This window comes from Synchiropus splendidus, chromosome 8, assembly GCF_027744825.2.
Source record: "Synchiropus splendidus isolate RoL2022-P1 chromosome 8, RoL_Sspl_1.0, whole genome shotgun sequence".
Lineage (NCBI taxonomy): Eukaryota > Metazoa > Chordata > Actinopteri > Syngnathiformes > Callionymidae > Synchiropus > Synchiropus splendidus.
The window spans coordinates 21,198,481-21,210,606 of record NC_071341.1 but is presented as its reverse complement, the minus strand read 5'-3'; the positions used below and the strand labels follow the sequence as shown (position 1 = coordinate 21,210,606).

General features: G+C 42.9%; 2 protein-coding genes across 4 annotated transcripts; both read right to left on the bottom strand.

Annotated features, from left to right (window-relative positions):
- Positions 1 to 851: 851 nt before the first annotated feature.
- Positions 852 to 5,363, bottom strand: srsf1a (serine and arginine rich splicing factor 1a). 2 transcript variants are annotated; one of them, XR_008415720.1, is made up of 5 exons: positions 4,960 to 5,363; positions 4,447 to 4,625; positions 2,498 to 2,670; positions 1,611 to 2,327; positions 853 to 1,251 (listed from the first exon to the last, which is right to left on the bottom strand). XR_008415720.1 is itself a non-coding variant. In XM_053873691.1 (4 exons), the coding sequence occupies exons 1-4, from the start codon at positions 5,145 to 5,147 to the stop codon at positions 2,130 to 2,132; spliced, it is 738 nt and encodes a 245-aa protein (XP_053729666.1). In that variant the 5' UTR covers positions 5,148 to 5,363; the 3' UTR covers positions 852 to 2,129. The 2 variants fall into 2 exon arrangements, 1 of the variants encoding a protein (XP_053729666.1); XM_053873691.1 differs by having other exon boundaries at positions 852 to 2,327.
- A 1,115-nt stretch (positions 5,364 to 6,478) lies between these two features.
- Positions 6,479 to 10,254, bottom strand: aldoca (aldolase C, fructose-bisphosphate, a). Of its 2 annotated transcripts, none has more exons than XM_053872642.1 (9): positions 10,233 to 10,254; positions 9,323 to 9,443; positions 9,037 to 9,248; positions 8,910 to 8,964; positions 7,785 to 7,945; positions 7,626 to 7,709; positions 7,378 to 7,552; positions 7,033 to 7,232; positions 6,479 to 6,970 (listed from the first exon to the last, which is right to left on the bottom strand). In XM_053872642.1, the coding sequence occupies exons 2-9, from the start codon at positions 9,432 to 9,434 to the stop codon at positions 6,884 to 6,886; spliced, it is 1,086 nt and encodes a 361-aa protein (XP_053728617.1). In that variant the 5' UTR covers positions 9,435 to 9,443; positions 10,233 to 10,254; the 3' UTR covers positions 6,479 to 6,883. The 2 variants fall into 2 exon arrangements, with proteins under 2 accessions (XP_053728617.1, XP_053728618.1); XM_053872643.1 differs by having other exon boundaries at positions 9,323 to 9,451; positions 10,233 to 10,252.
- Between the last annotated feature and the right edge of the window lie 1,872 nt (positions 10,255 to 12,126).

The following is a 12,126-nucleotide window of genomic DNA, read 5'->3' as shown; positions in this document are numbered from 1 at the left end:
TGAATACATTGTTTACTTTTAATCCGCGGAGTAATTAATTGTATTTGATTTTTCCATGAAAATTCTCTCCATTCATGGGATTGAGTGGTTGTTTGCAGATTTTTCCACATTTCATAAGTTATCTCTTCACCTAGTTCTTTAGACCATTTATCTTTAACATATATTGTGGTTTCATTTTTAAATCCCATTAAATGTGAATATAATATTGATATTTCTTTGGTAATAACATCGTCATATGATTTTATAAGTAATTATAGAGTGACTGTCTTCTGTCTTAGTTTTTTTATCATAATAATCTCTTATTTGTAGATATCTAAAGAAATCATATTTATTTAATTGAAATGTATACTTTAAATTTTGGAATGTTTTTATTATCCCACCCTTGGTTATTTAATTAATAATTGGTTAAGTCCTTTATTGATTACATTATTGATGTCCATATGTCCAATGTGAACATGTTTTTTTTTATATTTTACATTTAGGATTTTTATTGTTTACATAGCATGTTATGTTATGAACAATATCCCCTCAGGATGAATAAAGTTTTTATCAGTTTTCTCAGTATATTTTAAATTGCCACCAAAGTGATTTTCAAAGAAAACATACTCGGTCATTGTTTTATTTTGTTCAGTTGAACCCGATCGCTCAGCTGGCTTCTCCATGCTGCTCTACTCTGAGTCTCTCTCTGATGGCAAGACACTGACATGAACTCATCCCAGCGGCCAGTATTTGTCTTTATCTCAACCAAACGCTCACAGTGAGGGCAGAAATGTGTCTCTAGAGAATCACACCAACTGGAACTGGTACCACTGAATTGGAGAAAAAAAAAACAGAAACAGGTGACTTTTGGTTTGTTTTGTTTTTATTGAAAATGCTAAGAGAGAAAAAGTCAGATTAAGCAAAATAGATACAAACTACATCCCCAAATGATACCCCCCCACCCAACATTTCCATTTCCCCCATACCAGGCATCTACGATTCCATCCTTTGATCCAACTTCCTGGTCCTCTGTTTTCTTGTAAGTAAAGCCATTATCTCTCAAAAACGTAAGATAGGCAGGGTGGGGGGTGGGGGGAAGAGAGAGAGAAAAAAAAAAAAGGTTGCTCCGGGACTCCTTTTAATTAGTTCTGAAAACAAAATTTGACTCCTGGAAAACTGATCCCGTTCCGAGCATCCATCCTTGCCTATCCCTTTCCTAATCGATCCACTCATCCAGCTCCACGGATTGGGATCCACTCGTCCAATCAAAACCTTGAAATACCAGGAAGAAAATCAGAGGCAGACCGTTAGAATAAAACGTCAAAATTTTGGGCCAATTTTTCCATGTTTTTCTCTAACTTAATAAAAAAAAAAAAAGCCACCGAGCACAAAAAAAAAACCTTCCTGAACTTAACCAAAGCCGATACTTAAGTGGGCACTTTTTTTTTTTGTTTTTTTACACTGGACACCAAAGATCTTTACACTTACATCACAACACTGTGTCTAGGACTGTGTTTACACCAGTCTGATAACATGGTAAAAAGTCTCTAACAAAAGTACAGGGGTTAATGAAAGCTTGCATCACATGCATCAAAAAGCAAAAGGATCAATTGATGGAATAGGAAGCGTACCATTGCCTCGACCTGAACGCTCCTCAATTGTGTCCTATCCTGACCATACAAATGAAATGTGCTCCACAATGGTTTTATTCCAAATCACTTTAATCCTTCTCTTCAGTTTTCTAAAGGAAGACACAAGGGTAAAATACAGTTATTGGGTTCCTCATCCAAACAGCCCGTCCTCAGAAATCCACCCAGGGGCTAGTAAAAACAAAACAAAAGCACACAACAGCTCATTTGGACACTTGCAAAAACACTGAGTGGCTCGGACAACTCAACGTTTTTGAAGTTCAAAACAGTTCCTATACTGGCGAAAATAAAGGGAAGGAGGAAAACAAAAAAAGGACAAAGCAGTTGGAGAGGAGGTGGAGAGAGAGAGAGAGGGGGGCAGGAGGGTCCAGCTAAATACCAATATCACACACAGGGACACTAGGACAATGAAATGCAAAAAATTAAAACTCTTGACATCTGGAGAAACTGATAGGCGGTAAAAACAGCGGGGTGTACATCACAGGACAGCGTATCAAAGGCTTAGGATCGGGAGCGGGAGCGGCTTTGACGTGGCGAGTAGCGGGGAGATCCTCTGCCGCGGTCCCGGGAATCGCTTCGACTGCGGCTGGCGCTGCGGCTGCGACTCCTGCTGCGGCTGCCTCGGCTGCGGGAGCGTGAGCGTCCGTAACTGGGGCTGCGGGGACCGTCTAATTTCACACGAATGTAAGCGGTCTCTCCCTGGCGGACACAAGAGAACTTGACATTGAAGAGAAAACATCCTGCGGCCAGGGGCAATGCCAAAGATGGACAAGACGGGAGGGCGCACACATCCTCCGGCGTCGCCTGTACTCACCTCCACACAGCAAAGAAACACAATCCATGACTAGCAACCAAAGCGGCACACATACCTCGTGAGAGCGGAATTTGGTGTTGTCCAGTTTTCGAACGGCATAGGTCATATCTTCTTTGCGCACAAACTCTACAACTCCGGTTCCATCCCTGTAAACATCAGCGTAGCAAACGTCGCCGGCTTCACGCATGTGGTCCTTCAGGTCCTGCCAGCTGCCACTCTGTGGGAGCCCTGGAAGAGAACGGCAAACTGTAATGGACCATTTCACAGGTGAGTCAGTCTCAGCAAGAGGTCAGAGTTCTCGGGTCACAGCAGAGACGGTCTCATCAGCAGCCACTTCCACACTTCCCTTACCCAAGCCACTCCAGCCATGGGATCTCAGGCTGTTCCCCAAGGCGGAGAATTAACCTCCCCATCTGCTCCTTGGTCGGCTTCCATGGGATGGGCCTGGAAACATCTGAACCAATGCGAGCATGCAGCTTCCTCAGATACAGAGAGCAGCTCAACTCAGGTGCAGTTCACTACTCAGATCAACTGCGGTGAGTAAGAGTGAATCACTATCGTGGTGACCTAACCCTTTAAAAAAATAGTTTAAAAATGGAGCACTTACGGTTTGAATGGTTTTATGACAGCAAAAACCTTATCGCAATAATGTTTACAAAGACTCTTTCAGCTTGTGAGATGACTGCTCTTGGAAGTGAACACATTCTTTTGGATGGATCCACCGCACCTGCTGCTGTGTGCTGCTACATGAACAAGACAAGTCTCTCCCACAGTTACTCCAAACAGTTGTCAGGAAAACGTCCCATCCCAGTTTGCTTTCAGAGCACATGCATAATAAATGCTGTGCAGGTTCATGTAGCCAGCACCACTTCACCGTACTTTTTTAAGCGGAATACTGGGCGCAAGAGGTTTCACAGGAGACAGAACCATACGCACAGGATGAAACTGGAGTTGCTATCAACAAGCACTTTTCCAGAGATAACACAAGATTGTAGAACAGCTGGACTGACGTTTTAATATACATCATAAACCTGGGATTTGCTGCATTAAACACACAGCGATCAGGGTGTTACAACTTGCAGTAATTGCTGGGGTATAACCAGATACGGGACTGACCCGATCGAAACTGACATTTCAACCAGCAGATATTTCCAATCCATGAGCTGAGTCTGAGCCTTGTGTTGCCAGCTGAAATCCCTTCCCAGCCAGTTTCCCTCCGACTCACTGCTGCGTCTTGATGAGACACGCCTCCGTTCAGGAATCCCACAGTTTGCAGGCATGTGAGCAGGCGAGCCTTTATCAGAACCAGCAGCAAAATCGCACCTGACAAACATGTCTGCTGTGGCAAGCGCCACAACTGAATCAGGTCAAACTTAAGTACATGTAAATAAAGTGTTACCACGAAGCGATGGTGTTTGCTGAAGCTCCACTGCAGGTCAAAAAGCAGTTTCTGTGACTTACACGCAGCAGTCCAATATCTGTTGAGCGTGTCTAACGTTTGTCCCACATTCATCATTTATCAGTTACCAATGTATTTCTGTGACAAGAGCAAGTGGCATTTTACTGATCAAATGAAGCAGCATCACGTTCTGCATTCACCTTGGAGACATACAGTATCTTTCTTTCATAAACACAAAGTGGCAACGTGAAACCGTCAGAGTTGCAACTGTGTTTCAGATAGATAGCTTTACTGTCGACTGGTTCGCTTCCCTTTCTGGTCCTATTCTGACCAGTAGTTGCATTGATCAACAATGATGAAAACACAAACCAGAGCTCTGGTGCCATATTAATATTACTATCGATGAGACATCCATATTCATGGATCCAAAGTAAAAAAAAAGTGGATCAGTGCCACCCTCTGTGTAACAAGACATCCAATTGCAATCCAATACAAGCATCATGAGCACTGAACCATATCAAGTGAGCACGTATTCTCCTGGACTCAACAACCACCACAGCTCTACACTAAAGCATGAAGTGTTAGAGAGCATCACTGGCGCTTACCTGACACAATGACCCTGTACTCAGACCGTCTGGAGGGGGGTCCATATCTGCCTCTGGCGGCTCCACCGATCCCGCCAAAACCGCCCCTGGAGCCTCGGCCGCTCCGTGGAAACTCCACGCGCAGCCTGTAGCCATCGTAGTCGTAACCATCGCGGCCGTACACTGCGTCATCGGCGTCCCTGTTTGGACGAGAGCAACGGACAGTAGAAGCATGTTAACGGATGCAAAGAAGCGTGGATGCAGCCGCTGTTGTGCGAGCGACTAACTAGAGCTACAGTGGAGACAACACGTGTTTCCGCAACACTTATTAGCTCACGTTCACTGGAACATGCTAGAACACTGCAGCGAGTGCAGCGATGCTACAGCAGAAACATTCGGTCTATTTTTTGCAATGAATTGAAACACAATAAGGGAAAGGCCGATAGCGGTCACGTGGCGCACGAAACACTTTGCACGAACACACGATTAGCTACACAATGGGCTTAGCTTAGCATGCTAAGCTAGCTGCAGTACCTGGGATCTTCGAACTCAATAAAGGCGAACGGGGGTCCGCCTCTTCTGTTCTTCAGGTCGATATCCCGGATAGTCCCGTACTTGTAGAAGACATCCTCGACGTCTTTGGTGCGGATGTCAGGAGGCAGGTTTCCGACGTAAATCCGACAGTCGTTGTTCCCCGCGGGGCCTCGCACAACTCCGGCCATGACGGCAGGCACGCGCGTCGATGCTTGCGCCGCGCTCGTGTGTGTAGAAACACTCGGAACGGAAAGAAGAGGCGGCTACGGGCCGAAAAAGAGGCTCGTAAAACCAAAACACCGCAGTTGTTCGCTTCTCCTGAATGAGTTCCCAGACAGGCGGTCCCGCTCCGTGGCGCTCGGTGCCCCTTAATCTCCCCGCACACGACGCTCCTTCGCCTCGGCACAACACAGACACGACAGGATACTTCCGCCTGGCAAAGTAGTCCAAGATGCCTTCGGGTTAGTTACGAGTGACGTCATACAAATAGAAACTACACACGTAGACCTGCATTATAATTGTTATTTAACGCGCCAATTGCCGCAGCAAATGGAACAAAAAGATCACCGCACAATATCGTGTTGCATTTGTCTTACAGGACAAAACTGTTTCAGAACTTAATATCGACACATTGAAAATTTGTATTTTTCTGAAATGTGTTTTATTCATCTTCCCGTGACTGAATTGTTTTCATCAAATCGTCCGAGCTTGTCCGGCATTTTCTTTTTGATCCAAATCAACTTGGTGCTTAAAAAAAAAAGCACGGTTAGCGCGCCATTTTAACCCGAAAAAAATGAAATTTCTGTATATATATATATATATATATATATATATATATATATATATATATATATATATATATATATATAATTTATTTATAAAAATGTTTTTTGCCAGTTATTGCAATACATAACAATAAAAATAACCTAAACAATAAATAATAAAAATAAAGTAGAAAAAAACAAATATAAAATAAAGAAAGAACACACAGATATATATGTTTATAAAAATGTTTTTACCAGTAATATAACATAATAATTGTAATATATAATAATAATTGTACAGTTAGTGCGCCATTTTAACCCTTTCAGACCTGCACATTCATTCAGTTTTGCTTTTTGCAGTTTTTAGATTTTAACTTTTCAACTTTAAAACTTTAAAAAGTTGTTTTTGGAGTTGTGTTTGCGGATTATTATTAGCATAAAGCTACTACAACTAAAACATGTAAGATTCCCATCTTGCGTGAAGCTCTACACTGGATTTATTCTCAAATGGAATTTTCCATCCTGCTGTTTGTCCATCTTTTTCTGTGTGAGACATTACAGACTGTTATGCTGCATCACTGCAAGATGGCGCCGCCAGTGTCAAAACTGTAACCACCACGTCTGTGAACGGAGGGAGCAATGAGCTTAAACATTTTTACCATGATTTGATGCATGAATAGAAAAGTAATACTGATAAGAGGACTGACGCGCAGAGTGATGTCAATTCAGAGATGAAAAACATGTACAAAACAGACGAGACACTGGGAACCTTTATTAACCTTAAATTGCTGACATCAACATTATGAACAAAATTTCCTCCCAAAATTGATGTTATTTTTTCTAAATGCTTTCAAAGCAAAGTGCTATGAGGAAAACGTAACTTTAACTTTAACTGAAATCCGCCATTCTAATAGCGAAAACATAAGATCCGTTTCTAAACGTACACAGGAATAATCCTTAAACTTCAACTTTTCCTTCAACTTTTTATGCATAACTAGGTCAGGATCACAACTATTATGGAATCACCAAGCTAAAACATGAATAAATCTGAATTATTGTTACACACAACATTGTATTCTCCCTCATTGTCACTGTGTTTCTTCCTAACTCTTTGTTCTGCTTCATGGGGAGAAGGGGCGGATGATGTTTCACTGGACGTCTCAGTATGAATAACAGGAGCCGTAGACGCCGTGGCCAGCGTGGTCGTCGCCGCCGGTGTACTTCCCCCGACAGGCCAGGCTGTTGACCTGCGACACACAGCGGGCACAGCATGAGGCGACTCTCCAGCCGACACGGATGTTCAGCGCACCTCTGCTCTCTTGATGAACTGCTCCGTGGCGCTCTTCTCGTTCTCCTTGTGTCCTCTCCAGGCCCGGAGCGCCGACGCCTGCAGGGCTCGGCCGAAGGAGAAGGTCAGGGTCCAGGGTTTGGCTAGGGGGCAGTTGTTGATGGCGTTCAGGTGGATGGAAGCTTCCTCCTCGCTCTGACCTCCGGAGAGGAAAGCCACCCCTGGCGGAAGATCATCACATTAACATCATTACGGCAGAAGTCCCAGCCGGGTCTTCGCTGTTCCTGGGCTCCTCCGCTTCGGACCACATGGCATCATCATCAGTGTGCTGAGAGCCCGCGGTGTCAGGCTCTGCATCCAACTCACCAGTCACTGCTGGAGGGACGGTGCGTCTGAGGGCAGTGACGGTTGCCATGGCGACGTCCTCTGGGCTGTACTTCGTGGGGCAGCTGTGTCCTGGGGTCACCATGTTGGGCTTGAGCAGAGTCCCTTCCAGGTACACGTGGTGGTCGGACATGGCTTTGTAGATGGCAGTCAGCACCTAGAAACAAGTTTGAAAACAGTTTCCATCCAACTCTGTTCAAAATGAGTCCACATTTCGATTGCTTCCTCACCTTCTCCGTGACAAACTGGCAGCGCCTCAGATCGTGATCTCCATCCGGCAGGATCTCGGGCTCAATGATGGGCACGATGCCGTGCTGCGAGATGGAGAACAGCCGACCGCTTGAGCAGCAGCTCAGCAGAAGGGTGAAAACGTGTCAGTGTGTCCTGACCTGCTGGCAGATGCTGGAGTAGCGAGCCAGGACGCTGGCGTTTTCTGCGATGGCCAGTTTGGACGGGTTCACGTCGCTGATCTTCAGGACGCAGCGCCACTTGGCAAAGACCGCGCCGTCCCGTTTGTACTGGGCACAACGCTCTGACAGCCCGTCCAGACCTGAGGAGGATCGGTCACCAGACAGGCGGCTGATGTTTCATCATAGTTCCAGGTGCTGCCTCCTGAGAGGAGACCACTCCGGTGCCTCCTACTGCTCTGATGTATGAGGACTATTCATAGATTCATACCTTCATTGATGCAATTTATTAAAAATACATTTTGTCAGTTCATCAACAAAGTAAATCAAAATGTTTACATACTTGCACCTTATTGTATTTTCAAATATTTTTAATTGTTAAAATTATGATTTGCCTGTTATATATGTTTAAATAACATAAATAATAAAAATTCATGTTTTATTTATATATTATTATATTAATTTTTATTTATTATTTTTAAGTTATTGTAATATAATAACATAATAATTGTAATTTGGAACAATAATGACAAACAATCAATAGTACAAATAAATAAAGTAAAAGATATATAAAATAAAGAAAGAACACACAGATATATCTATATATATATATAAATGTTTTTTTAGCAGTTATTGTAATACATAACAATAATAATAACCTAAACAATAAATAATAAAATAAAGTAGAGAAAAAACAAATATAAAATAAAGAACACACAGATATACATGTTTATAACAATGTTTTACCAGTTGTAACATAACATAATAATTAGAATAATATATAATAATAATATTAACATAAATATTAAACAGTACAAATCAATAAATAAAAAACAAATATAAAATCAAGAAAAAAATATATTAACCAACATAAAAAACATTTAAAATACTAATAATATAACATATAGAATTGAAATATTTTGCATGATCATTTAGAATGAAGTGTGAAAGTTCACATTCTTACTAGTTTTTTTTGTATTTTTAGATTAGATAAGTTATTCATGAATAAAAATATATAGCAGAAACAGCTCTGACTCAAACCCAACTTCCGATCAGCCTTCTCGACCTTCTCGTAGGTATTTCTCCTTCTTCACAGTTCCTTCCTACCTTGAGTGGTAGTTTCTCCGGAGGTTCCCGCCAGTGGCACGACACCTTTGTCCACCTGAGGGAACAAACCTTGACGTGAAAGAAGACCTTCTGACGGCTGCTCTACAGACCCGTGAGTGGCCAGTACCTTGATGCCCACCATGATGCCCTTGTCCCGGATCATCTTGACGAAGTGCACGCCGCTGTCCGAGTGCTGGTACAGGGTCTCGTGGAAGAAGATGACGCCTCCTATGCAGCTGTTGATGCGGTCGTCCGCGCTGAAGAGGATCTGACGGTACTGTCTGCGGTTCTCCTCCGTGTTCTCCACCCCCACCTGCGCCAGGCGCTTGGCCAAGCTGCCTGCAGGGAGCACAGTCGCCTTCAGACGGGAGAGCGGCGTCTGCCCCGGTCCACAGGAGGAGCGTTGCACTGACCCACAGACTCGTCTGCAGCCAGGATGCCCTTCCCCGGGGCCACGATGCGCAGAGCCGTCTCATGAAGCTCCTTCTTCTGAGCCTCGGACAGAGCCGGGAACTGGTGCGTCATCCTGTTCAGCTGGTGACCTGTCAACACCGTGTTTGAATGGCTTACACAGCTCCACTGAACATCCAAAACCAAGTCTACTTTGCCTTGCTACATTTAGGGCACCTTTTTTCACCATTACAAACTGTGACTTTTATTTGGAACAGGAACAACATAAACGATGCTACTTAATGCTGAGCTAGCCTCCACATTTTAAACGTCATAAATTCAAAAATCATCAGGTTGAAAGCGGGCTTCAAAACACACCCATTACCTGACTTAACTTGAGAAACAAAATCCTTTTAAACTACGCTTTTTAAGGTGTTGCATGCTAAGTTTAGCCACCTCAGCACGTGGGACACAGGAAGCAAACACAAGGAGCAAAATGATCAAATTTAACTACAACAAAATTGGAATTTCTATAGGAATCATTTTGGCATTTTACAGTGCTTATTTTAATACACAACATATGAATACAACTGAGACAGATTTTTCATAAGACATCAATGACCTGCGATAACTGAGAAAAAAAATCTGTTTTCCAAATACATTCGACTTTTATATTTAAATATCTTTGCTTGTTACCTTGCTATAACTTTTTCTAACATTACATTTTACTGCAGTTATCGCTTTTATCAGAAGCGATGACTGCATCGTTTCCTCAACATCGTACACATATGAACATTTTACATTTTCTTTCATATATATATATTTATTAACTTAAGAATCTGTTGCACTTCTGATTCAAAATGATACACTAAGGTGACTATTTGACATCCTGAAAACATCAATACATACTGAGTAAATGGGGGAGGTTCTTACCTTGGGCTGCGAGGTGCGTCTCTGCTTCACAGCTGAAAAGTGCTCAGCGTCTCAGCCGGGTGGGATTTGTATCCGCCAACTGTGTCACACACACAGTGACTGGCACCGTGGGGCGGGGCCTTCACGCCCACTGTGCCCCATAAACCTTAGGTTTCTTGATGAATTATTGCTCCCATATTTAGTATCCGCCACTAACCTTTGCCGTTTCCACCAGCATAGCAAACGTAAACATTACGACCAGTTTCAAACTTGAAACACAGATTCAATATATGAAACTGCTATATAGTTATTAAACTGTGACTACGAGCCAACTATTAATATTCATTTCACGTCTTCCCATGTTCCTGATCTCATTAGCATCCGTGAACAAGGGCTTCATCTCTCATGATGGATCCCTCCTCACTGGGCTGTCTGAGATTCTGGCCTCTACACGGTGAGAGTTCTAGTGCAAAGATACATACAAGTCCAGGAGAGTTCTATACATGTGAACTAGCACATCAGGACCTAAGGATCGACTCGATCCAATTTCCTCAGTGAGATTTTTTTTTGTTTTGATCTGTGCTCTCTCCTGAATTGCAAGAGACTCCTCTCCTCCCTATTGTGGGTCAGTGTGTCGCGCACGGATGTGGGTCACTTACTGCCCACAGACACAGTGAACCTGTCGAAGACAAGGGCCTGAGAGGAAAGCACAATGTCAGGAGTAAACCAGAAGCCGGTTAAATAGCTCCTGGACTCAGAGACGAGCAGCAATTATACGCCACGGCCTCAAGAGGGATTCTTTTTTTCCCTTACTGTTACCTAATTAAAAGCGTTTAAAGATAGTTTCATAACTGGTCCTGGATGTTCTGGCCCACTTAAGCCATCTCCGAGGACTTGCAGCTAAATAGGTCGAGCGGTGGATCGAAGTTGGTCGTGATATGTGCAGAGGTGGACAACACTGTAGTTATTGTTTCATGCTGAAGAAACCTTTACATGTATTAAACAGAGGACGGGGGCTGTTCAAGAAGACATCAATGGAGATGTTTGGAGGAGAAGGATGAGACCAGTGTGATCCAGAGGACGGCAGTGTAGACCACTTCATGAAAGTCTGGAGTCACATATTAAAAACCTGGTGATGCTGCAGGGGAAGTAGCAAACCCAGTACACGAGTTGTGACACTGGAATTACTCCATTTAATCTGCTTTATTCTTGGTAGTAATGATATGTTTCTCTCTCTCCTTGTATGCATCATGTTATTTACTTCTTTACAATTTACTTTCTCTACGGTTCGCTGTACAGTATAACTCCCACCCAAATAGGTGCTTTTTGTTTGGGTTTTTTTCCCTTTTTGTTTAATGGGTTTGATTCGTCTATTTTGTGCAGGTTCAAAAACGGAAACTTGATGAACGGCAATGGAATGTTCTATTCAATTTAATGACTATTTTCTCAAGAAAATTTGAACTATAGAAAAATAAATAAACATTGAGATTGGAAGCCACAACTTCCTACTGCAGAGCTGTTACCAGGCTCGCACACAGACAGACCCCTAGTGGCGCATGGGAAAAGTGTCCCTTGCTGGAGCCCCTTATTTTCCCTTTTCATTCTTGAAGTTGAAAGTGGCTCTTTCTGTCTCCAATAAAATGTAATAGAAGGCAGGGTTTTAATTTTTTCTTGACTGTTCAATGTTTTAAGTTATTAAAATTGGCTAATGGAAATGCATCAAACTTAATTTCAAATGATGCTCAGCACGCCGAACACTAACTCGTGTCCAAAATTGAAGCTAAATAGACTCGGACAACAGGCTTTGTCACCACAGTTAGACAAAAGTTGGTTTATTTCAGTGAGTCGATGGCATGTTGCATGATCACATTTTACAGCTTAACCACAACTATAAGTAATATAATTGAACGGTGAA